Below are 25,578 nucleotides of genomic sequence, written 5' to 3' on the forward strand. Positions count from 1 at the left end.
ACTTTGGGATTACATCGTACTGTGTTGGGGGCAACTGTGAGAGGCTGACTGCAAGTCAGAAGGAGAGGCGAAGAGATCTCCTAAGTCCCGGTGATCGGGGCCTGAGTATATTACGCATTATTCCATTTCTGCAGAACAGAGTACCTGACTGTCGTAGTACACATTGCATCATTTCTGCATAACCGAGTACCGGATTACAGTATTACACATTGCATTATTCCCACATAACGAACTACCTGATTAGTGTATGATGAATGGCATTTTTATCTGCATAACGAACTACCTGATTGTCATATGACGCATTGTCTTGTGTCTGAATAACGAACTACTTGATTAGCGTATTGCGCATTCCATTCTTCCAGCATAACGAATTACCCGATTAGTGTATACGCATTGCCTTATTTTTGCAGAACGACATATCTGGTGGTTGTATTACGCATTGCATTATTTGATCTTGCAAAGTGCCTGATTGTTGCGTTACGCATTGCATTCTTTTCATTGCAGAGTGTCTGATTGCTACATTACGCATTACAGTATTTTTACATTGCAAAAGTGCCTGATTCTAGGATTACGAACTGTATGACATGATATTAGGAGTACAGGAGAATGTTTAGAAGTGCTCATTGACATCGCCAGAACTTACAAGGGATGGCTGGCATAACTGCCGGCCAGGAGAAATATTACACAACCTAATATGTTGGTTTAATATCGTGTGGTCTTATCGTATAACTTTTTACATTAAGTTTATACTTGTTTTTAGGTCTTGGCTAGCGAAGGCTGCGCTTGCGCAGTCTCGCTCGCGAGATTTAATGACTTTGAGAAGTGGGGCTTGAACCCGCCCCTCTTCTCCCTCTTCTCCATTGGCTGGCTTCTTAAATGCTGGTCAGCCATTGGAGAAGAGCTTTGTCTCTCCAAACAAGCCCCGTCTTTTTCGGATTCGGGGGCGTGTTTTTTCGATTCTTTCTCTCCTCTGGAATGTAAACATTCCAGCCAATGGCAAGAGGAGAGAAAGAAAAACACGCCCCCGAATCCGAAAACGCCGCTGTGTTTCTCCGAGGCATTTCTGCCTGACCTTGGAGAAAGGCGGTGGTGTTAATGGCGTCCTCTCCCCCTGCTCTCGGCTCCTGTGTTCAGCTGCTGCTCTGGTCTCCTCCCCCCTGATAATGTATTAAATCCGAGCTTTTTAAAAAAAATGTGTACGAAGAAACTTGCAACAAAGAAAATTGTGTTTTGGGATAAAAAGCAAATCAAAACGTTATAGGGCAGGAGGAAACTCGTTACATTAAAGCAGAATTCGAAGTGACGCAGGGGGCATATGTTTATGTTTGTATGGCTGCTTATCAAACCCGAGCCCCTGCAAAAAAAAAATATATATTCACTGTTAAGATCGGAAGCAAGTTTGGTCGCTTTGCTAAAAGAACCGAACTCAAAAATAGTATTTGACAAACTGACATTTCAAAGATTATGTCCTTTCACATATGTGACCGGGCCTCTTCACCCACCCCAAGGCCATCGCTCTCAGTTCACAAATCACCACCACAAAAAAAAACGACCCCCCCCCCCAAAAAAAACACATCGCCACCACACACACCAAAACAACCCCCCACAACACAACAAAACAAAATCACCATCACATCCCTGGGTAAAGAGCGCCGCACCCAACCCCTTTCTGTGGATAACTAAAGCCAACATATTTCTTGGCTAACAATTAGAGCACCCCAGTTCTTTGATTAATAACCAAGCATCAACCCCCACTTTTTTGAGGACACAAGCACACACACCTCAACCACCGCCCCTAAACTTCCTCCCTGTGATGAGTAGCCATCCCCACCCCCTCGCCGGTCTCCACGTGGGAGGACACCGCGCCGGCAGACACCCCCTTCCACTCCTACCTCAGCGCCCTCCTTTGAGGGAGTCTTCGTGGGCTCCGAGGTGGGTCCAGTGGTGCGTGCGGGCTCCTGTGCCATGGCTCGGGATGTGCAGGAGGCGAGCTGTGAAGGTCTGTGGGCCACGAATCCTGCAGCCCACACAGCACCAAATATCAGCTCTGCGAGGCTAAGCCCAATTAACTTAATGAGGAGGAGCCCGCCCGCCCAGCTTCAAAACGCGGCTGTGCTCTCTCTCCCACCTCTCCTCCACCACGCGCTGGACCAGCCAGAGTGTTTCACAAACCCCACTCTTTCTCACATTATTTGTATAATGTTGTAATGAAAGAAAAAATGTTGGCGTGTGCAAGGAATATTTTTAAAGACAGATCAGATCTGAAGAGTCATTTTATTGGCCTATGTCATACGTAGAGCTACTGTGGTCAGGATTTTCCCGTTGCATTCTGGTATTTGTAGTCCTGTCTGTCTTCATCATGGCCAAAATCCAACACAAACGCCAGAGTGTACACAGAGGTGGCACGCGTGGCATGGGACGCTTTTGAAACGCTGCCAACCTGGAGAAATTGAGCTTTCGCCAAGACCTGCAGGAAACTTTGGAAGTTAACCCCGGGCACGAGAGAAGCAAACACATGCTAGAAATGGGAGAGGAAAACTCACGTTCTCTCAACAAGATTTCGCCTGGACAATTTTTGTAAATATCAATTCAAATACCTGTGCATGCTGGGACTTGTAGTCCCCAAATTATAATGGGGATAAGCAAAATTACAAGCACTGGAAAACCCAAGTGCTGGTGACTGAATACCTGGTCTGTCTAGTTAAGCAACATATGACATGGGGCTGGCAGGCACATCTTTCCTCGTTGCACCAAGCAGAGCATTAGTGTGAAAAGGTGCAAAAGTTTTTATTAGCAACTTTATTGTATTTTTTTTTTATTCAGTCTTTGCAATTTTCGTGATCATTAACACATTTCTAAGCAAAAAAAAGGTTATTCTTTGAAAAAGTCCTCTAAAAGTAGATTTGCCCATAAATTATGGAGTTTACCCTGCAAAACCACAGTTTTTGTGGGAGAATCCTCGCTTGTAAAAATGTTTCTATATTGAAAAATGCGCTTGACAGAGAAATTGGGCGAAAACCATAGACCCGTGGGACTTCATCAGCAACATAAATGGTGGGAGTTTAGGACTGGCTGATAGTCACTTCATATTATGGGTCCAGTTGGCCTTCATGTGTTCTGAGGACAGTCCAACGAAGGACCGCTACTTTCTGAAGGTGAGGTAAGACTGTGGGAATCAGGCGCTACCACTAGGTTAAGCAAATCGTACCAAATACGCCTGAAACACAGCCTTGTTAATAGTATATAGAGCGTACGCCAGAGGCAAATTCTATTTTACTAGGACTCACAAAAATTCTGGCACCACTCGTGATCCCTCCACATTAGGTCTGAGCCCAGAGTTGCTTCATGACTCATTTCTGTTCTTTTCATGACACTTTTCTTCTTAACTTTTTCTCCTTCAGTTGGCTGGAAGACGCATCCGCTTACAAATAGCTTAGGTCTTGCCTATGAGACCGCTTTTATCTGTCTAATTTCACACCGTTCCTCTAGGAGTGAATCCAACAATGGGCTGGTGCTCGCCTATAGGTGATGTCTTTCCACCTGCACCCTGATCCGGTGCACACAAAGCCTTAAGACCGCTGGGGATGTCCAGCTAATAGGTCATCAGCACACTCTATATTTCTCATAAGGCTGCTTACACACTCGCTTTTGGGACCTTATAGGTGTTTAGTCATGCAACAGTTGATGTTGTTGCACCAAGGATATTGTGCTGCATAACTAAATACTTATAATGTCCCAAAAGCGAGACCTATGTCCTCTCAGCGGCTTTGTGAAAAGGCACAAACTAAACTTTCCCTAATTCAGACATATGGTCTACAGGTTACACCCACGTCACCCTTGCATGTACATCAGCCACCTGTGCTATTTCACTGGGACTATAACGTGCTCCTGCAGGGCTGATCTTCGCATCAGGTGAATGAACCCACTGAGAAAGCCTACTGGAATGAGAATATACGGTCAACATATTATACACAGTTTTCTGCTTTTACTACTTTAAAGGGATTAAAGCCCACGGAGAAAGGCGGTGGTGTTCATGGCATCCTCTTCCTCTGCTCTCGGCTCCCTCGGTGCTCCCGTGTCCGGCTGCGTGTGTGTGTGTGTGTGTGTAGTTGGCCTTGTGGGTGGCTCTATTTGTGTGTGGGTTGCTCTATGTGAGTGGCACTCTGTGGGTGGCTCTGTGTGTGTGGGTGGCTCTATTTGTGTATGTGGCTCTGTGTGTGGGTGCAAATGCTATAGGTCTCGCATTTGAGAGTGATTAAGCTATTGACATTGTAAATAACAATGCAGTTTCTTTAAATGTTTTAAAAACAAAAACATAAACAAAAATAATGTCATGAGCAATGCCAATAGCTCTAACTTTAACAATGCCGAGACCGTTGCATTGTAAATGCTTGTTATGAAACTCGTGTGGAGTCTATGTGTGGTGTCATCATTGGAATATTGTGAGCGTGGTTGCGAATACTTTACACATTTGCCTTGAAGATAAGCCTGGCTGCTCGTGCCAAGCTACTGAAGGGGTGAGAGGGGCTATCTAAGAAGGTGACCTTCCATTCCCTGACGTTGGAACGTGCATCCCTACTTGGCCTAAGGTACCTAACTCGGCCAACCAGGGATCCCCGGTCTAACATTTGGTGGTCAGTGGTGTGGGATCTGAATGTGTATTTGCAAATTCACTCATAGTGATTGGTGTACATTATAAAAAGCGCAGACCACGACAAAACCACGTATTGTGTTCTTGATTTGTTGGTTCTAGTTGTTTTTGAGCAACCTTTAAGCCACACATCATGCCTCAGAGGAGTCAAGGAGCCGGTGAGGCTGCAGAACTAGAGTTCAACATTGAGGCATTGCTTACCTACACGGTTGATCAATTGAGCAGGGCTTTGGGATGTTCTATGAAAAGTAGCGTCAAGAAGGAGGAGCTTCAAGTGGCCTTGAGGGCCTGGTGGGAAGCCAAAGGGACTCAGGAGGCGGGTGATGTTGAGGTGGTTCAGGATGACCTAGGGAATGGATTTGGTCCACAGGATTTGCCAGTGGAGGGACCAGCTTCAGGGGCTGGTAGTAGCCATTCAGGGAGGAGTTTTTCACCAGAGGAGTTGGAGGAAAACCAAAGGTTCAGAGAGCATGAGTTGGAGGTGTTGAAACTTAAAACTCAGGCAGAGGAGAAGAAGCTGCTCATTGAAAGTGAAATGCGAGCAGAGGAGAGTAGAAATGCCCTCACCTTGGAAGAGAAAAAGATTCTCTTAGCTCATGAGTTAAGCATGAGGGAACTGGACATTAAGGTTAAGCAGGCAGAGTCCAGTTTGAATGGTGGCAGCGTACAGCCAGTGCCAAGTATGGATAAGTACAAGCGTGCACTGGATGACTGGGTGTTGGTGAGCATGGCAAATGATTTGAAGGGGGTGCTCCACCTTACCCCTAGGGAGCCTAGGCTCAGTAATTATTTTCCAGGATTGCGCCAGCCCGTGTTGAGGTGCGAGCTCTATGATTCCCGGGAGCTGACACAGGACATGGGTCCAAGGGCCTGAAAAGGCCCTAGAGAGGGAAGAGAGGCGAAGTAGGTCCCAGAGTAGTGGGGGGGGGGGCATGCGGGCTAGCGCCCTGTCTCAAAGGAGAGGGAGTGTGAGCTGCATCCCCAGAGGTTTGCCACCCCACCCCAGAGACTGGAGGGTTCCTTACAGGAGCACCCGGTGGGAGGCCTATAGCCTACTTGCCAGCTGTGCGAGGAAGAACACTTAGAGTCAGGAGGGCTTAGGGCGTCTGTCACCAGAGCTCCCCAAGTCCTGAAGTTTGTGGGTGCCATTCCTGAATGGCAGGCACAGAAATCTAAATGGAAGGTTAAGGGAGGGAGGTGTCCCTCAGTGGGAAAACCTGTGGGATTGTGTACAGTCAGTAGGGCTGGGTATAGGAGTGACCAGGGTACACCCACATCTAACCTGGAGGGCAGGATGCTGGGAACAGTGTCTTGCCGGATGGGTCTTCCAGGGATACCGCTCTAGGTGGGGGTTGGCAAGGAGCTAGCACCCCTAGAGAGGCCCCAACTGTCTGAAAGCACCCATGGAGCGGCATAGTTGGCCCAGGGAGTAGTAACCAAGAGAATCCCCTGGGGTCAGAAAGGCATAGAACCGGAGGGTGTCCCTGTGGTAGCGGGCCTGCGTCCGTGTTCTATCGCCCTAAGCAGGGAAGTCCATAAAGGTAGTTGATTGGTCTACCCTGGCTTTTGGCTGGGAGGGGATGTGTAGGACTTGACCCTTTTGGCTAAAGTCCCTAAACTTTTTGCTTTCCCCCTAGACCTTTTATCTGACGTGGTGTTGCCAACTTAGATGCTTTGGACACTTTGCCACTGCTAAAAAGTGTCAAAGTGTAAGTGTTCCCTGTGTAAGGTAATGCTAATTGGTTGTCCATGATTGGTATGATTGCCTTGCTAGTAAAGTCCCTAGTACAGTGCACTATGTGTGCCTACGACTGGTATTGCAAATGCTACTAGTGGGCCTGCAGCACTATTTGTGCCACCCACACCAGTAGCTTTAAACAGGTGATTCAGGCCTGCCATTGCAGGGCCTGCGCGCAGTTTGTTAAACTGCCATGTTGTTCTGTCAAGTGCACTCACTTGCCAGACCTTACCCTTCCCTTTCTATGCACATCAGACACCCCTATAGTAGGTCTGGGGTACCCCCTGGACGGGGTGTCGTGAAGGTGAAAGGTAGGACATGTACTAAGGTGTGTGTCATGTCCTGAAATAATCTCCATTTCGTTTTTCACTGTTGAAAGGCCATCTTGCCCATAGGGCAGAATGGAATGGCTGGGTAATATGTTTTCCAGCCTATCTTCCCAAAGGCTTAAGCTGGAAAGGTGAAGTTTAGTATGCCTGAACTCACAATGTAATAACACATCTTTGTATGGAGGTGGTTTTTGCTTTGTGTGTTCAGAAGCCACTCTTTTAGATGTGGCTGCGATTTTGTGCTCTGACATTTCTGTATGCCTGGCTGTGGATTGACTGTCTGGATTTGAAAGCAATAAGATCTGGGGAATGTCTTGACCCAGGGGAGGTGGTGAGACAGCAACAGACTGACCTGCATCTGGAGTGTAGGGGAAGGAGAAGCCGCTAGAGGCGAAGAGGCCTGGGTTGCTGCTATAAACCAAATTGGCCCATCTCCTGCTGAGTGATTGAGAATCCAGACCCCCACTAATCAAAGGAAGAAAAATGTCACTGGCACTGAGGCACCGAGAACTGGTTTCAACAGGGGTCAGTGCCCCTTGAAGCACAAAGACTTCAAAAACATTGAGGGGTATAACTATGAGAGCTGAAGCCCCTGAACTTTGGAGAATGGCTTGATCAAGTGTGAGCAAGACTGGAGCTTCTTCGTGGTCAAGCGGGCCTTTGCCAAGGAAGAAAAAAATGAAGAGACTGAAGGATGGGACTGACCCTTGCTGTGTGATCTGGGGCTGGCCTGCAGTTTTCTGTTTCAACCAAGGAAAGTCTAAAGGGACTGTGCTTTGTGCTGTGTTCCCCTGCTTGAAGGACTTTGCTGTGTGCTGTGTCCTGAAGTAACTATCCCCAAGGGCCTGAGGTGAGCTGGCTCCCTGTTCGGAAACACAGGAGCACAAAAGTTTCCAGGAGAGTCTCAGCGGCGCTGGGTGAGCGTGCCTGTTGCAGCCTGAGACCCTCGTAAGAACTGCCTGTGATCATAGGCGCCTGGCGTCCAAATGAGTCTCAGTGGCACTGTGCGGCCTGAGACCTTCAGGAGGATCGGCCTGTGATCAGGGGCACCTGGAATCCAAGCAAGGAACAGAGATGCTGTGTGCGTGTGCTTTGTGCAGGCTGAACCCCTTTGTGAGGATTGTCCAGTGATAGTGTGCACTGGAATCCAAGTGAGTCTCATCGCCGCTTTGTGCGGGTGAGTTGTGCACCGTGAGACCTTCGTGAGGATTTGCCTTGTTATCGTGTGCACCGGAATTCAAAGTGAGTCTCATCGCCGCTGTGTGCGGGTGCTTTGTGCACCGGGATACCTTTGCGAGGATTTGCCTTGCTATTGTGTGCACCGAAGTAAAGTGAGTCTCAGCGATGCTGTGCGCGTGATCTTCGTGCAGCCTGAGACTTGTCTGTGGAGTGCCCAGTGATTGTGCACCCGGAGTGAATAGTGACGCTGTGTGCGTGTGCTTTGTGCCAGCCTGAGATCTTCGTAACTGAAGCGGCCCGGACCGGCAGTCCCAGAGGAGTTGAGATGCCGGCCCGAGCCGCCGTTGCCATTTCACAAAGCTGCATTGGAGGCCCAGCCGATGGACGAGTAGAGGAGAGTGAGTTTGCGCCCCCTAGGTAACGTGTGTCGACTATCGGGGCGGGGCGCGGACTCAGAGGGAGACGCTCTCGGCCTCTCTCTCGTGTTGGCAGCGCGAGCCTCTGCTTTGGCTCGTGTCGCGGCCCGTCTTGCCAAGGAAATGGCGGTACAGGAGCCAGAGTGCGAAGCTGCACTTTGGGATTACATCGTACTGTGTTGGGGGCACCTGCGAGAGGCTGACTGCAAGTCAGAAGGAGAGGCAGAGAGACCGTCTAAGGCCCGGTGATTGGGGCCTGAGTGTATTACGCATTATTCAATTTCTGCAGAACGGATTACCTGACTGTTGTAGTGCACATTGCATCATTTCTGCATAACGGAGTACCTGATTAGAGTATTACGCATTGCATTATTCCTGCATAACGAACTACCTGATTAGTGTATGACACATGGCATTTTTATCTGCATAATGAACTACCTGATTGTCGTATGACACATTGCCTTGTTTCTGAATAACGAACTACCTGATTAGCGTATTGCGCATTGCATTCTTCCTTCATAACGAATTACCTGATTAGTGTAAACGCATTGCCTTATTTTTGTAGAACGACATATCTGGTGGTTGTATTACGGATTGCAATATTTGATCTTGCAAAGTGCCTGATTGTTACGTTACCCATTGCATTCTTTTCATGGCAGAGTGTCTGATTGCTACGTTACGCATTACAGTATTTTTACAGTGCAAAAGTGCCTGATTCTAACATTACGAACTGTATGACATGATATTAGGAATGCAGGAGAATGTTTAGAAGTGCACATTGACATCGCCAGAACTTACAAGGGCTGGCTGGCCTAACAATTGGCCAGGAGAAATATTACACAACCTAATATGTTGGTCTTATATTGTGTGGTCTTATCGTATATCTTTTTACATAAAGTTTATACTCGTTTTATAAAACTTGTGTGGAGTCTATTTGTGGTGTCATCATTGGATTATTGTGAGCGTGGTTGCGAATACTTTACACATTTGCCTTGAAGATAAGCCTGGCTGCTCGTGCTAAGCTACCGAGGGGGTGAGCAGGGCTATCTAAGAAGGTGACCTTCCTTTCCCTGATGTTGGAACGCGGGTCCCTACTTAGCCTAAGGTACCTACCTCAGCCAACCAGGGATTCCGGGTCTAACAACCAGCATCAATGTAATCTCGTGGAACATAGCAGGGGCCAGCAAAGTGATCCAGGACCCGCCTTTAGATCAGTTTCTGAGAGAATGTGACCTAATTTGCCTCCAGGAAAACTGGTGTATGGCCGAGAACTCACTGGCTAGCTATCTCACAGACATTTAAGCACAAAAGTCACCCAAAATGAGGTTTGTCTATCTATAGGTCAACTTCCAAACCCTTCAAAGCCAATCAAGTCGATTTAAAGACCAATAACATGCGGGCAACTATGATTACAAATTGGAAATCAGGAACACAGACTTCATCACTCATAATAATAAACCTCTATATAAACTCCATTGCAACTCCGCAACAAAAACTAGCTAAAAAAACAGACAAACTGCTAGAGATACAAGCCACTTATGGGTCGACTGCTCCCTGGGTAATCACCAGTGGCATCAACCTAACCCTGGCAAATCACCAAAACCAAAGTGCCAGAAAAAGGTTCTTAGACCGGTAGTTTAGTATCCCACCACAGCTATCACATTTTATGAATATCATTAGAAATGATCACATCCTACTTTATGTCATGGAGGCTATGGGTCTACGAATCCTAAATGGGAGATTCCCCACAGACTCCCCAATGGTAGCCACACACAAGTCAAAGAAGTCTGAGTTAACTCTGGAATATACTTTTACATTGCTATACATATTTAGAGAAGTATAAAGCTTCCACATTGAGGTCAGACGTGAGAGCGATCATCACCCTCATATTGTAAAAATATCAAATAAGGATAGGTCACGGGCAGCGTGGAGTATTTAGGTTCACAGGGCCATAGCAGCCACTGGCAACGTATAAGATGGAACGATCATTCCATGATAAACTTTGAGAAATGGAAAACTAGCCTGTCCCTGCTGCAAAGGGATAACACTGACCCCATCTCTGAATGGGAGACATTGCAGTCAGTACTGAAAAAACAGCTAGACCAACAACATTCAATGGGAAAAACGAAAGCCATACACAAACATAACTGGTTCTATTCGCATTAAGGCAACTAAAGGAAATATTTAACATGGAAGTCAGAACCCTTACGTCTGCTCAGGCAACAGGGGAATATCTCAAACAATTCCAGGAACTAAGATCCAAGTACAAAAAGGCATTGTAGGAGGCCAAACAAGCACACATAGACCACAAATGCTTAATAATTGTGGAGGGCGGCAAGGAAAAAAACAGTAAGCCGCTCGGATCTATTATTATTCAGCTGGAACAGGGGCCGATGGGAACCTTAGGCAATACAGTTGCAGAAGATAAATGGGTAGAAAACATCTTGAATTTATACCAAACCCCTAACAAGAGTGTTGCCCCCTCGGGCCTACTCAGCAGAACCTGAGATCTAACTTTCACTGAACACTTTGTTGGGGGAAGAATCCTGGATTGTAGAAGCAGTGGGGCTCCTGGACCAAATGGCCTAGCCACTGGATTATTGAAAAACGACACAGTGTTCTGGAAAAGCTACCTGGGGAGATTATACGACACCTGCCTATCAGAAAACAGAGTCCAGGATTTGTGGAAAGGGGCAATCATACACCCCAGTTACCAGAAAGGTTCATACATCCACCCAGACAGTTACCGCATGATAGCATCACTTGCCTATTTGGAATCTTGGGCAATGGAAAGAAACCTAATTCTGATCAATCAAACAGGCTTTCGATCAGCTTCAGACACCATTGATAACCTGACAGACTTAGCCTTGCTTACAGAAAAATATATAAGGAAAACATCTGCGGTATATACCTGCTTTGTAGACCTGACCAAAGTATTTGACATGGTCAATAGAAATTGCCTGTGGCAAAAATCTATGGACAGGAACATTCCCTCAGAATCTGCTCAGAGGAATACAGCTCTTATATTCAGAAGAGTGGGCCAGGGTCACCCTTGGGAGCGACAGGGTATCTAACAGCCAGAATTCAAACAAGGGTGCGTTCTGACCACTATGTTAACCTTTATTTAGCAGACTTGAGCGCTCAATTAGATTCAGTCCACTTACATCCACCAAAAATAGGGCAACAACCGATAACGCATTGTTATACACCGACGACATTGTTTCATTGAATTTATCGTGCACAGGCCTACAAAACCTAATGAACTCTATCCCAATACTGTATGGCCAACAAGCTAATTATAAACTTCGAGAAAACTAAGGTAGTCATGTTTGGGCACAGGGTTATTCGGATGAAGACCTGGCATTGTGGAGCAGGAGTTACAAGTACCTAGGAATATTGCTCATCGTTTGCACTGGAATACACTGAAAGTGAGGGTAGCATCTCAAATTACAGCTTAACAGACTCTAGATATCAAATTTCAAAGTCCCTCCTGGCAGCCCCTGGTCACGTAATAAAAGGAACGTTCTTACCCTCATTGACATATAGCTTGGAAATCTTCTCTGGAAAATGTTCATATTTCTTGAACAAAGCCCAGAGCACAGTCTTCGTCTTATTTTTTCCTTGACGCAAAGAGCCTCTTTGGGGCAGATTTGACTGGAACTTATTCTCCATAAGCGAACGCATTAAGAGGACTACTCTGGCAAGAAATCGCTTTTAACACATCCCCGAATACAAACAACTGGTCAGCAAGTATATCGGCCTCAATAAAAACTTCTGAACATGGAACAGATCTGGAACTCTAATCTGCTGCGAAGTCTGGAACAAATAACCTAGACAGTTAAAATAAAATTTAGATTGCATAAAATAGCATGGATGACCACTGATACCTATGAGGCGCAACCTTACATGCATACCATCTTGAGGAACTACTTAAAAATCAAAGTCTTGATTTGGAATTCTCTCATTAATTGACCATCTACCAAAGTGGCACCCACCAAGGGAGAAAAAGAGCTGCAGGTTATTCAGTAACTCAAGAGAAGATTTGTTGCACTTACTTTATATATGCCAAGTCCTGCTGCCATGGCACAGAATGCTCCTTTAATACCTTTTTAACTTGAATGTTATCAGAACCTGTCGACAAGCAGTTTTGTTTTCAATGAAAGAAATCCACCTCACAAATCATAGCGTTTTACCAAATTTGTTTCTAAAGAGGACCAGTTCCTAAAGAAATTCAACTCTGAATCGGACTCAATTTAATCGACGGGTGCTCAAAAAAAAATTCTCATCTCAGTGCTTAATTTGAAGCGGTGCTTTCCGGTGCCGAGCACTGGCATTTAATTGGTTTCCGGTGCCCGGTACCGGCATATAATTGTCAACACCACACTTAGGGCAGTCTGCCACAAGGTGGCGCTGCTCATGTAATTTAAAGATGAACAGTATAACAGTTGTTTAGGGAAACTATATACATTAAATTAGTGCTAATACCTGCCTCCCCAGCCATTCCTTTAGCTTTGGGGACCTGGAATAATCTGAACTGTTGCATTTACATGCGAGAGAGATGGTTAGTAGCTATTTTGTCAGCAATGGCAAGGGCGATGGGTGGTGCAAGCTGCAGTGGCCTCCTGGTCATAGCCCTGGCAAGTAATATTTTACAAATTAAGCACTGCTCGTCAATAGGGTAACGCTCCTGCTCTGAAAAGGTCCAATAACGTTGCACTTTTGCTTTACTTGAAGGGCTATAAGGAGTGGACTGGGTGAACAAGACTCCGGAAGGGACAGTTTGTATATTTGAAAAAAACTGCCAATTGGTGTTAATAGACCAAATGACAAGAAACATGTTGATTAGCAATTCTTACCTTTTATGCCATTTATATATTCCCCGACAGCGCAGTCCAAGGCAGAAAAGACTTTAAAGCGAACGTTCAAGCTCTACCTGTCTGGGTTGGTTTAACTGATTTACTTGGGCACATTAGTCTATTGTTGAACTGTCAAATTGCCTTGTAGATGATACTGAATTTTCTTTTTAATCTTTGTATTTTTAGTTATTACGGTGGTTACAAAAATGTCCCAAGGGAGAAATGTCTTCCAAGTGAATGTCAGGTTTTCACTAGCTTGTATTGATGAAACATATCCTATTTGGAACACTGTTTTATGTATTCACTTTAACTGCACAAAAATGACCTCATACGATTCGTATCTCCATGTTATACTTCTCTTTTAAAGTTTGTTACTACAGTTACATACATGTTTGAATATTGAAGAATTACCAATGCTTGCTGCTGTCACCTTACAATTGCAATGGTTTTTATTAACTGTACAAATAGAACGATTACAGTATAGTAAGATTATGTAGAAATCACCAGTAAATTAATTAATGAACTGAAAAAAAGCAAATTAGGTTCTCAGTCTCACCACAAAACATTTACCTACAGACTTCTGGTCACAATTTTTCATATTTAAATATACGTTAAGTAAAAGGATACTGCGCAACTTGCTGTTTCCAAAGCTCATCCAATATTACTGCATGGAAAAGGTACATTATATGTTCCGCGAAATCATGTTAGCCTTAACAGGAATTGAAATAGATTGCAAAGCCACCTAAAGTTTTACCTAAACTTTTAGTTTTTGACACTAAAATGCAAAATTTAGGATAACAATGTATATGGTAGTGGGGTTGTGCCCCAGGTTGTCTGAAGGCAGAGAATATCCCATTTTAGTAGAAATGTGGTTGCATTAACATTCTGCAACTGTGTATTCGCTCCTGCTACGTTCCAAGATAACAGAGTACAAAAGTTGGAAATTGAGGACCCCACCATCCCCTTCACTGATTTTTGTGATGTTAGTAATATAGATTTTCAGCCCAATTCTGATGGCAATACCAACTAGCTCCAGCCCACCAGCCTATCAGATACATGGGTTGGAATGGAGCGACAATATTGACACTGATCTTTCCCTAATGTAATGCGGAAAGAAGCCCTATGGCTTGAAACTACAAAGTGCACCTTTTAGAATAAACTGATGGCCCAGGCTTACTGTAGATTTTTGTGGCGGGCAGCTAAGACATCATGATATTTCCTGCATTCTTTTTAAGCACCCTAATTCCAGATTAGATCAATTAAGCTTTGAAGCTAAAAAACAAGTTTTTAGTTTCAGGTGATTCCCATATAACTTGGGATGCCTCAATTCCGGGAAATGTAACTAAGTTCACATAATTTGCAGTAATGATATCATCTGTATTTAGAGATGTGAATGTGAAATAAAATGCAGAATATTACAAATCCTGTAGTGTGGCGTGGACTCGGTGGGCACCACGGCTCAATCCAGGAGCATGGATGTAACGCATCGCTGCCAGAACCGGATGTGTTCCACTGGTTTCTCATTAGATGGCCAGACATCACCCACGAGCATGCCCTTCAGTAGCCAGCAGCTGTTATCCAGCAGGCTAACTCCTCCCTGGAATGCTCTGAATGTAGCAAAGCAATGGCTCACTCGCTGGGCTTGGGGATGTTCAGTGAGGCAGATCCAGCAACCTTACAAGGTGTTTTGAGGCTACTCCAGGGCATAACCATCAAAGCAGCAGCAACCTTCACATCCACTCGAAACAATCCAACACATGCACTACTCATTTCGAGGCAGAGTGGATTTAGGGGATGCTATCAGCAGAAGATCCAGTCCCTGTCAAAAAACAGAGCTTACTAAAGGTTCTTAGAGCGGCCGGAAACTGAAAACTAGTGAATCCCAGTGCTGGCAACCAATGTAAGAAATTTGGGTTGAAAGGTCTCAGGGCAGTCTAAAGGTACTGTGGCCAACTGAAAAAAAGATGGTCTTCCACTTATTGTATCCATTGGCCTCCATTCTCTAGGCCTCTAAATTGGGAACCAAGAACCCCTTTTTGGCATCTGGCTCTCAGGGTAGCACACGTTAGCGCATGCTGTGGCTTACTCAGGGGGCTAGATATTCTGTAACAATACTTAATACATCGCTGTTCTGTCAGTGCTTCAAAAAAAAGTACTGTATTAGACACAAAACAATATAGTACGCACAAATTAACCAATATAGACCAACTGGTAGATGGAAATGCCTTTGGGTATATCTTTTAAAGGGCCCACTGATGCTTTCGGATAGCCCCCAAACACAAATTAATTCCGTTGGTGGTCTCGCTACTCTGCTGGGGCATCCTGCACCAGATTTGCACCATATATGCACATTTTTAAGTAGCTTCCTTGCCTTCTGAAATGCATCTTTGCATGTGGATTTTTCTTCTTCAAAATGGCCACACAGGTGCCTGTATTACCCTATGGGGAACCTGTACTGTTGGTAACGGACCACCTGAGAGCCCCAGTGCCGGCATGGTGTCTTTTTTATTGGCGGGGGCAGATTCTGCTCTCTCCCTATATCTCCCTGTGCTGCTGAGCTCCCCATGATGTAAAGTGTGTCGCTTTGGCTGGGGATAGTAGGTGTCTAACAGGCAATTTCTGTCAGACCCTGGTACTTCTACTGCCTGGTGACGGTTGGTGGTTCAGTCCACCTGGGACCAATATGAACGTTGGAGAGCCTCCCCATACAAGTTAATTGCTACCCATCTGGGGCGCTGACTGTCCTCAAGGGTTGTTTCTCCATGAACAGTGGTGTGCTCCTTATGGGCTGAGCTGCCCTAGAGCACTGACTGGCCCAAGGGGCTTAGCTAATGAACAGCTGGGTGCGGTGGCCCATGGATACCCACTGTTCAACCTGAAGATGAGTGGGCCAAATAATTGGTGTTTTCTCACACCCCGATGGGCACAATTAAATGGGATTTCAGGCTTTCTGTGCCTCGTGGTGCAGTAAGGCTGCCACGAGTATCAGATTAAGGCCTTCTGGTCTCTGAATGTTTGTCAATTCTTTCTTGTAATTGGTTAGAGAGTGCTCCTCCTCCATTAAGGCAAAGGCTCACGCATCTGCCCTCCTGCCCTTCACATTTTAGTACTCTCCTGGCCCAATCTTCCACCTTCAGTAGCAGCAACCTGTGGCCATCAAGTCACACTACACTGCCTGACTGCACTCACCAGGAGCCAAGTCCTCCTGGCCACCTGCAATCCACCCGTGTATCTTGCAGAAGTTGGGATTAACCCTTCCTTGATTATCTCCAGCTCGAACTGGTCCACAAAGGTCCAAGGCATTTAATTTTTTTCCCAAAGAGAGAGTGGGGAGGCCAGTGCCAATGGTCCTAGAGACAGAATCCACAGAATTCTTATAAGTACAATCCTGTAGTCTTCTCCAGATAGGGATATATCAGAGTGTTGGTCCATCCTTCTTCTGTAGTTTCCCCTTCTCTCGAAAGATCCCCGTTGTGCAGGGGTTAAAAAGTGGAGGTGGAGAGTTCTAGAAGGTGGACATCTCTGCCCAATCCAAAGATGCCACTTCTCCCTTGACAGACATTATTTTGAAAGAGACTAGGAACAGGATCATAGGGAACTTTTAAAGTTGACAAAACCAAGCAGTGGCCCGCCAGCCCTCACTCTGTATCTTCATTCGAATACTGACAACAAAAAAGCGATTTCTGCCCTTCAGCGCTTCAAAAGAAACCTATATGTTCCTTGTTCAGTACCCAGCACAACATGTTGTAGCAATGCATGTGTCACAAAAGGCATTTAGTGTTAGTTTTGCTTTCAAAGAGCTTACTTTACTTACCATCCACATATTGAAAGATATCCAAGAGGTCAGTCATTGTGGTTTGATTAATGTGCCTTATGACCAAGCCACTGGATTTCGGTGTGTTCATGCCACGGTTTTCTATGAGCTTGGAAATGCCTTGAGAAGCAGCATCAGCAATAAGACGGCATCTAGATCCAACGGCACTTAAAAGGTAATTCCACTGCTGAGCATCCTGCAATAAAGGACAAATGAATAGACTCAGGTGGTTCAACATTAAGAAAATAGCAGAAAGGAATACAGTTCATACGAGTATCATTCTAGTTCACTATATTCTTGGCTTTTAGCGCAAGTTCTGAACGTACACCACCATTGTTATTAGTGATATTAAATGTTACAGAGTACCATTGTTCTGTGCCAGGGGAAGCAATATTACACATAACGATAAGATTTTGGGTGGTTGTTATTTTCAATACTGGCCAGAATCCTGACATAGAATTCCTACAGTTACAAGTTAAATCCCACAAATGGGGAATAACTCCAGAGAACTGTTTTTTCCTGCCAATACTCTGCATGTAATTCAAGATTCCATTGGGTGTAATACATACATTTACCATGTGCTATAAGCAAGTGATAAATGTATGAGATGTCTACTGTGCTGGGTGAGGATTTGGAGGATGCAGGAGGGAAGGAGAAGATGTTGCCTGGCAAGGGGGAACATTACATTCTTTACATGAATAACATGCAATACCTGTAACACATGTATTACATGCTCTCCCTGTGACTTGGCTTGGGGTGGGGCAGGGAAGTGGGTCTGGGCTACAATGCAACCTTTTTCTAAAAACAAATTGACCGGTCAGAACCTCTTGCTATTAAAATTGAGTCACATGTTTGCACACCCAGAAAATCCAGGTATGGGAACACTGGCTTACTGTTAAATGTGCTGAGACAAATTCCAAATGGGAATTTCACTTAGCACAACTCATAATTGGGGCTTAAACCAATTTTGATCTAGATGCCCATTGTCAACTTGGTAAAACCTGTTTTTTGGTGGGGTTATAGTCTTATTTATGACCAGATAATCCACAGTATGATGGAGCGGGAACTTTATACACACAAAAGTTGATGAGAGGAATGCTTGCAATTTGTCTAACTACTGGAAATCACTCATTGTAGCATCCGAAACCATTGTTCTTTTGCTCACACGACCATTTCAGTTTTGTCCCCAGCCATATTCAAATCAGTACTGACATTGCTCCAAGAGGAATAGTCCAGCCCGAACAGCCAGGCCAGGTCCTTTCTGAACCGGAACACGAGCAACCCAAGATGCAAGATGGGGTTTGCCCTGATTAGGGCTCCTCAGTCGGGTACAGCTTTGTTCCAGTGGCACAGTGAGCAAGGGACCCACCACATCTAGACATCCCCTTGTCACTTAGGGCATACATCTAAAACACACAACAGGTGATGGGAGTAATGCTGCAATTTGTCTAACCACCAGCAATTGCTTGGGGTAGCATCCCAACCCATTGTTCTTTTGCTCACCTTGCCATTTCAGTTTGGGCTACAGCATATACAAACAATCTTGACCCTGCTGCAATCGTACCAGTCCAGCCGGAACTGCCAGGCCAGGAACAGGAACATTATGACAAAACCACAAATCAGCAATATGTTTAACCCACTGATATTTTCAAATACAAAAACTTGCAAATAAAGAACTGCTAGCCCAAAATTTGCGTTTTATTCTTTTAACTCACTTGTAAACAAGTTTCCTACACAACATCGATATGCAGTACATCTTAAGTGTACTACGACACACATTGCCGATCTTGTACATCTTATTCTTTCCACAAACAAAAAACAGTCTGCGGCAGGTTTCTCTGCAAACTGAGAAAAGTAACACAAAATTAGTGCATGCTTTCTGAGCGCATTTGCATATTTTCCTTGATGTAAGGCAGGGTCTAGGTATTTCCAGGCTTCTTTAATAACCATCAGCCTCAACCGTTGAGGCCTAACTGTTTAAACAAGAAAACATCTCATATAATAATCATCCTTCAAGATATCTTCAGATGGAACTAAACATGTCATGTGTACTCATTACAGTTATAAAATAAGCTATGCTCCAGATTGTGAATCATGGTGTTTTGCAGTTACCAGAAGGAAACTGATCAGGCCATAACTGCCAAACCCCAATGTGACTCAACTTCTGCTTGGATTGGTTGGCTAATCCTCTATCTAGGATAGCTCCCCAGATAGAGGATTGTACATCTTTGGGAACAGTTTTCACTGCCATATATACCAGAACTCATGGTATCCCTTCAATAGCAGTAATACCAGATGTTTTAAGACAAATACAGAATGAGTATGGAGCAGAATCTGCTCTGAACCTAGGGATGAAATTGTTAGGACATTTTTGCACAGGTATCAATTATTATATTAGCAAACATAAAAGGGGAGGCAGCAGCAGTGGCAAAACGCCAACGCCTGAGGGATTTCACTCCTTTACAACAGGATCATGAATTACCTGAAATTATTGAAGACACCTATGCCGAATTAGGTAGAGATAGTTTGAGAACTAGAGCAACAAAACCTCAACTCATGGGTGGTCCTGAAAACGATAACACCAAGCAAGCACCTGATTCTTCCAAGAAGAAATGGGATAATACAAAAACTAAAGAATAGAAAAAATAGGTCACAATCCAGGGGTGGGTCTCCTAAAAAGAAGCCCTCCGAAAGGAGGTCTTACCTTAGGAATAGAGAAAACATTAAAAAACCTGACAGGTATCAAGATACTGGTACACGTTCCTCTCGTTACTTTCAGGGTTCATAAAAAAACTCAGAGAGGGAAGGACAGTCAGAACACAGACAAGAAGAATGTACAAAGTCCAGAGACACACAACGCGCTTCAGACTATACTTGCAAAAAAGATGAGAAACCAAAATCAAAACCTCAATTTAAAAAGAAGAAAGTAGCAGGTCTTAAAATCAGACATGCCCAGAATTCTGAGGACTCAACTTTTGAAAGGGGAATGGGCTCCGACAATGCTAGACAGCGCAGCAGAAGTAACAATAGCTCAACAGAACCTGATGGAATTTCTGGTGACAGCGGAGTTGAATGAACATATCACGTTGAAGACACCTGATATTGGGTTAAGTGCCCCGCATAAGTAACATGAAATAACACTTCAAATGGAGGGGGACAAACTTAGAAAAATTAAAGGTCCCCTTTGGGAAAGCATTAAAAAACCCGATAGGTGTCAAGATACTGATACACGTTCCTCTTGTTCCTTTCAGGGTTCATCAAAAAACTCAGAGAGGGAAGGACAGTCAGAACACAGACAAGAAGAATGTACAAAGTCCAGAGACACACAACTCGCTTCAGACTATACTCGCACAAAAGATGAGAAACCAAAATCAAAACCTCAATTTAAAAAGAAGAAAGTAGCAGGTCTTAAAGTCAGACATGCCCAGAATTCTGAGAACTCAACTTCTGAAAGGGGAATGGGCTCCGACGATGCTAGACAGCGCAGCAGAAGTAACAATAGCTCGACAGAACCTGATGGAATTTCCAGTGACAGCGGAGTTGAATGAACATATCACGTTGAAGACACCTGATACGGGGGTAAGTTCCCCGCATAAGTTACATGAAATAACACTACAAATGGAGGGGGACAAACTTGGAAAAAGTAAAGGTCTCCTTTGGGAAAGCCTGACTTATGGATATGGCATCCTTTTTTTTAATTCTCTTTATTAGTTTTTCAACATTACACAGATAGTTTGATATCTCTGGTAGCTGCATACATAACAATGGTCTTGCAGTAACTAAAACGAACCACCAAGAAACCAAGAACCCCCCCATCCCCGCCAAGGTAAGTACAATCCTTGTTTAATCAAAGTTACACACTTACACGTTACATCCCCAAATTTCATCCTCTAATCCCAAAACGGTGGTATAACGGAAGAAACTATGTCATACCAGTTGAGTCCTGCAATGAAACAGACTGTCTGCATAACCGAGGCCATGTTAAAATATACCCTGCCTGACACTTGATATGCTGTCCCGCCTCACTCACTATGGTCATTTCTTATATCTGCACCCTCGGACCTCAACCAGTTTGCAAAAGGTTCCCATATATCTTTTGGTCTGGATTTTGCGGGCATCAGCTCCCAATAATGGGACAGCTGATCCTTACTGTAAGTGGCTGCTCCTATCCAAGCGGCTATTGCCGAAGGGTTACGCTTCTTCCAGTGAAGTGCCACTTGTCTCTTAGCCAGGAGCAACAGCATTGCTGTGAGCTTGCGCTGTGCCTTCGGCACTTCCTGAACGTAGCCCAATAGAGCTATCAGTAGGATAGACGAAATGGGATTATTGGTGATACTACCTAGGTGTCAAAAAACCTCTGTCCAAAACTGTGCTATCGGTGGGCAATACCAGGCCAAATGAATAAAGGTGGTACCAAAAACAGTGGTCCTTAACCAATGATTAATAAATCTGAGGCATATATTTCACTTAGTCAATTAATTAGCTAATTATGAGCCTAAACAAAATTTTCTTTAAGAACAAAGGCTCGCAATATTCAATAGGTAATTCAATCCAACAGAGGACAACATCCAAAACACTGAGAGCTGGTATACATACGTTTATTTTTAGCGAATTATTTTGCAATATTCATAGGACAGAACAAGGTTGCTCCAAGAGGAAACGTGCATCAAAGAAAGGTGATTGAAAAGTGCGTGAATAGGACAAACATAGTAGTAGGAGTATTCAATCAATTACAGGCAATGTGGATCGGTTGTAATTCACCGTCCAGATACCAAGTAACCTGGTCACATTCATTGGATACAAAATTAGTATAGTTCAGAGAATGACCCCATTGGTGGTCTTGCACGAGAGACTGAAAATGTGTCCCAGGTAGTAAAGGGTGGGCGTCGACGTTTCGACCCGTCTTGATGGCCTTGGGGGATTTTAAGCCTTGGCCTTGCGGGTCTTCATCAGGACCAATAGGAGGGCAACCTGACTGGAAGGTGATCTTAACTGAACCACCTAGTGGAAAATTCACTGAAAGAATTGCCGGATTGGAGGGCTTGCTATGACAAGTCAGGTAATTCGTGTCGCTTCAAGAAATCAGTAGAGACTAGTAGCGATGTATCCGCTGTCTATTCAGGGATAGCCGATGCGTAGATTCAATCAAGGCATGCGAGCACAAAAATTGTGCTGGAAAAAACAGGAGCGTCCGTCTCCGTAAGAGCCCCAGCGCAGTGTGAGCTCGTCCGCGGCTCCGTGCGACCGTCGACGGACGCTCCTGTTTTTTCCAGCACAATTTTTGTGCTCGCATGCCTTGATTGAATCTACGCATCGGCTATCCCTGAATCCCGGAAATGTCCATTCTAGTGAATCGAATGCCTTCGTGGCATCCAATAGGGCGAACACTGCTTGCACATGGGGGCCAGGTAATGTAAGACACCAAAAATCGTACGCAGGTTATGCGCCGTCGACCTGCCCGGTATGAAACCAGACTGGTCCGGAAGAGCAATCATCGGGAGCATCAGTTGGAGCCTATTTGCGATCAACTTGGCATAGATTTTAGCCTCTAAATTGATCAGGGACAACGGACGATATGAGTACGGTTGCGTCGGGTCTTTGCCTTCCTTCAATAAGGTTGTTATCGTGGCTTCACGCATGGACGGGGGGAGACTACCTGTTTCTTGAGCTTCCAGGTATACCAGTAGAAGCCTAGAGGCCAGAATATCGGCATACTCTTTATAGAACGCTGCCGTTAAACCATCAGCACCCGGGGCCTTATCAGCCGGCATACTATTTATTACTTGCCGGATGTCATCTGCTGTGAATGGCAGCTCCATGTATTCCCTGGCTCTGTTATTGAACCACGCTAATGCCACAGTATCTAGATATTCTGTAATGTCAGCCTGGGTTGGGTTCGTCTGTGTGGTGTATAGATGCTGGTAAAATTGTGTCATCGTGTGTAGGATGTCCGCAGGTGCCCTGGCCGTCCTTCCCTCTGCCACGCGTAATTCAGTAATGTATGCTGACCCCCCGCCAATGTTTTCCCTGGGCGTTCCCCTTCCCCGTAACGCCTTGCCTGTGTATATTTATTCAGATACTTTGCTTCCCTTTCCGCGTCTGCCTGAAACTCCGTCATCTTGGCGCGTATTAGAGCTATTGTCTCAGGGGATGGGTTGGTAAACTGTGAGCGCTCTAGCTCCCTAATTTCGCGCTCGAGCCTGTCAAGAGTGCCGCGCACATCTTTGAGGACCCCGGCTTCAAGTGCAATGCAATTACCTCTGGTCACCACTTTAAAAGCTTCCCAGAGGGCACCCTGGGAAGCCACCGAACCCTCATAGAGGGTGAAGTATTCCTAGATTTTCGCCCGTAATTCTAGCCGAAAGGCCTGGTCTAGTAAAGCTTTTGTGGGGAATCTCCAAGTAAAAGGCTGTCGGTATGATGGGGGTATACGCAGGTACAATAGTACAGGAGCGTGATTTGAGAGGGTACGTGGGTGGTGTGTCGCTTCAGTTACCCAAGCGTGTAAATCCCTGGAGGTTAACCAATAATCCAATCGCGACCACGCGTTGCGGTGGTGTGTAATACAGGTTCCCTCCCTAACACCGGGGTGTAGTTCACGCCAGGAATCCACCAAATGAAGATCCTCCATTATGTCAGCCAATGTCTCTACCGCTCTTTGATGATGCACCCGGGGTACTCCCAGTCGATCTACCGAAGGAGAAAGTACTATGTTAAAGTCCCCTCCCCAGAGGATCGCCTTATGTTCCATGGTTTGTGCCTATTGCCATATTTGCTGAAAAAATGTTGGGCAGTCTGAGTTCGGACCATACGTGTTTATTATCACTAACGGAGTGTTATAAAGCTCACCCTGAACCAGGACATATCGGCCTTCACTGTCCCTTGACACATGATTGGCCTTCCAGTGCAGGCCCCTACAAATCAGTATCGCCACACCTCTCGAATAGTTAGAGTAGCTGGATACAAACACTTCCCCCCATCTGGTGGTCTTGAGGGCCCCCGACGCTACAGGAGGCAGATGCATTTCTTGTAGTAGACATATGTCCACTGCATGTCTGGTGAGATAGGAGTGGATAAGTCTCATCTTCCTACGTCATTAAGACCCCTGACGTTCCAGGTAAGGCAGTTAAGTGTGTTTATGACGTTACTGTGCGACATTGTCCGGTTCAGAGGGTGACCCTCCACTACCATGGTATATGTGAGCAGTACTCAGCAGGATGGTGTCATTAGAAACAGTACAAGACTTCCCGGATGACTTACGTAGGTGTGTGGTCGTATACTTAAATATACCTCCAGCGTGCAACGTGAGAGTGAGCATGATTTTGGCGGAAGCAACCAGAACATACCCCCGGACTCTACCCCCACCCACACCAACCCCCCCAATCAGGTTGTGTTAGACCCACCCTTAAACCCCTTAATAACAACAAATAACTCTTAGTAGCAGTACTTGAGGGAATCATCCCTGGGGGTACATGGTGTCACTGGCATACACCCCTGCATCGGCAGCAGGGTGGCCGAGCACCAAACAAACTATTTCAGACCCCAAAGCCAGTCCAATCCCTGCGAGCATTAGCTTGAGCATTACCACTAAAATTGTCCGCTTGCACCGCCCTCTTGGCAACAAATTTGAGGTATTGTCCTGTCCCACGCTGCGCCCCCTCCGGGCATGAATAGTTATGCAACATGTACTCAACTGCGTCTGCAGCTTGGCCGTGTTGGCCCCCCTGCTAATCATTATCGCTCAGGGTCGGCTCATTTTGTTCTTCTGCTGACAACTTGCGTTGTTTGTGCTCTTTCGCCATTTGCTTCGTGTAGGACAGTGCTGCCTTCGCATCTGTGAAGTACGTGGGTTTCCCGTGACTTTGGACTTTAAGTTTAGCTGAGTAGATGAGAGCATATCTGGTGACCAGTTGTTGAAATATTTTTTTAGCCGGGAGAAATTTCCTGCGAGCAGCGTGGACTTGCAACGTGAAATCTGGATAAAGAGCAATGGCGTTGCCCTGGTAATTCAAAGATTCCTTCTCCCTGGCAAGTCTGAGAATAGTATCACGGTCTCTATAGTTCAATACTCTGGCCAGGGTTGGCCCTGCTGGTGCGCCTGGTGGCGGCCTAGGGCCCAGGGAACGATGCGCCCTTTCGATTAGAAACATGTTTGAGAGATCAGGGCCAAATAATTCTGTCATCATGCTTTCCACATACCTCTCCATGTTTTGAATGTCCGTCGTCTCTGGAATTCCCATGATGCGCACGTTGTTTCTCCGCGATCTGGCTTCTAAATCCTCATTCTTCTGTTGAATAACTTTCAAAACGCCTTCCATTTCACGCATTGTCCGTCCCAAACCCGACTGGCTGTCCTCCGTCTCCGAGACCCTCGCTTCCAGGGTGTCTAAGCGGCCATCTTGTTTCTCCACCCTTTGCGTTAGTCTGTCCCTGCGGTCCACCAGCGTGTTCATCTTCGTGTCTATACCTTGAAGCCTCGATTTCAATTCTTTAAACATGGCCCAAATGTCGTCTTCTGGCACTGGACTCGGTGCAGTCCCATCTGTGTGTTCCTGCTGACCAGCATCTCCTTCTGCAGCCCTGGTCGACTTTTTC

General features: G+C 45.4%; 1 protein-coding gene and 1 long non-coding RNA gene across 4 annotated transcripts in view; one reads left to right on the forward strand and one right to left on the reverse strand.

Annotated features, from left to right (window-relative positions):
- The window catches only part of ENO4 (enolase 4), a 506,130-nt gene that overhangs the window by 172,597 nt on the left and 307,955 nt on the right, over positions 1-25,578 (reverse strand). For all 3 annotated transcript variants that reach the window (XM_085603160.1, XM_085603154.1, XM_085603150.1), the window contains one exon: positions 16,984-17,179. In XM_085603160.1, the coding sequence (XP_085459286.1) occupies positions 16,984-17,179 (196 nt within the window). The remainder of the gene's footprint in view (positions 1-16,983; positions 17,180-25,578) is intronic.
- LOC146866920 (uncharacterized) overlaps positions 1-25,578 on the forward strand; it is a 203,254-nt gene that overhangs the window by 149,816 nt on the left and 27,860 nt on the right. The window lies entirely within an intron of this gene.

Source organism: Triturus cristatus, chromosome 1_2, assembly GCF_964204655.1.
Source record: "Triturus cristatus chromosome 1_2, aTriCri1.1, whole genome shotgun sequence".
NCBI classification, from domain to species: Eukaryota; Metazoa; Chordata; class Amphibia; order Caudata; family Salamandridae; genus Triturus; species Triturus cristatus.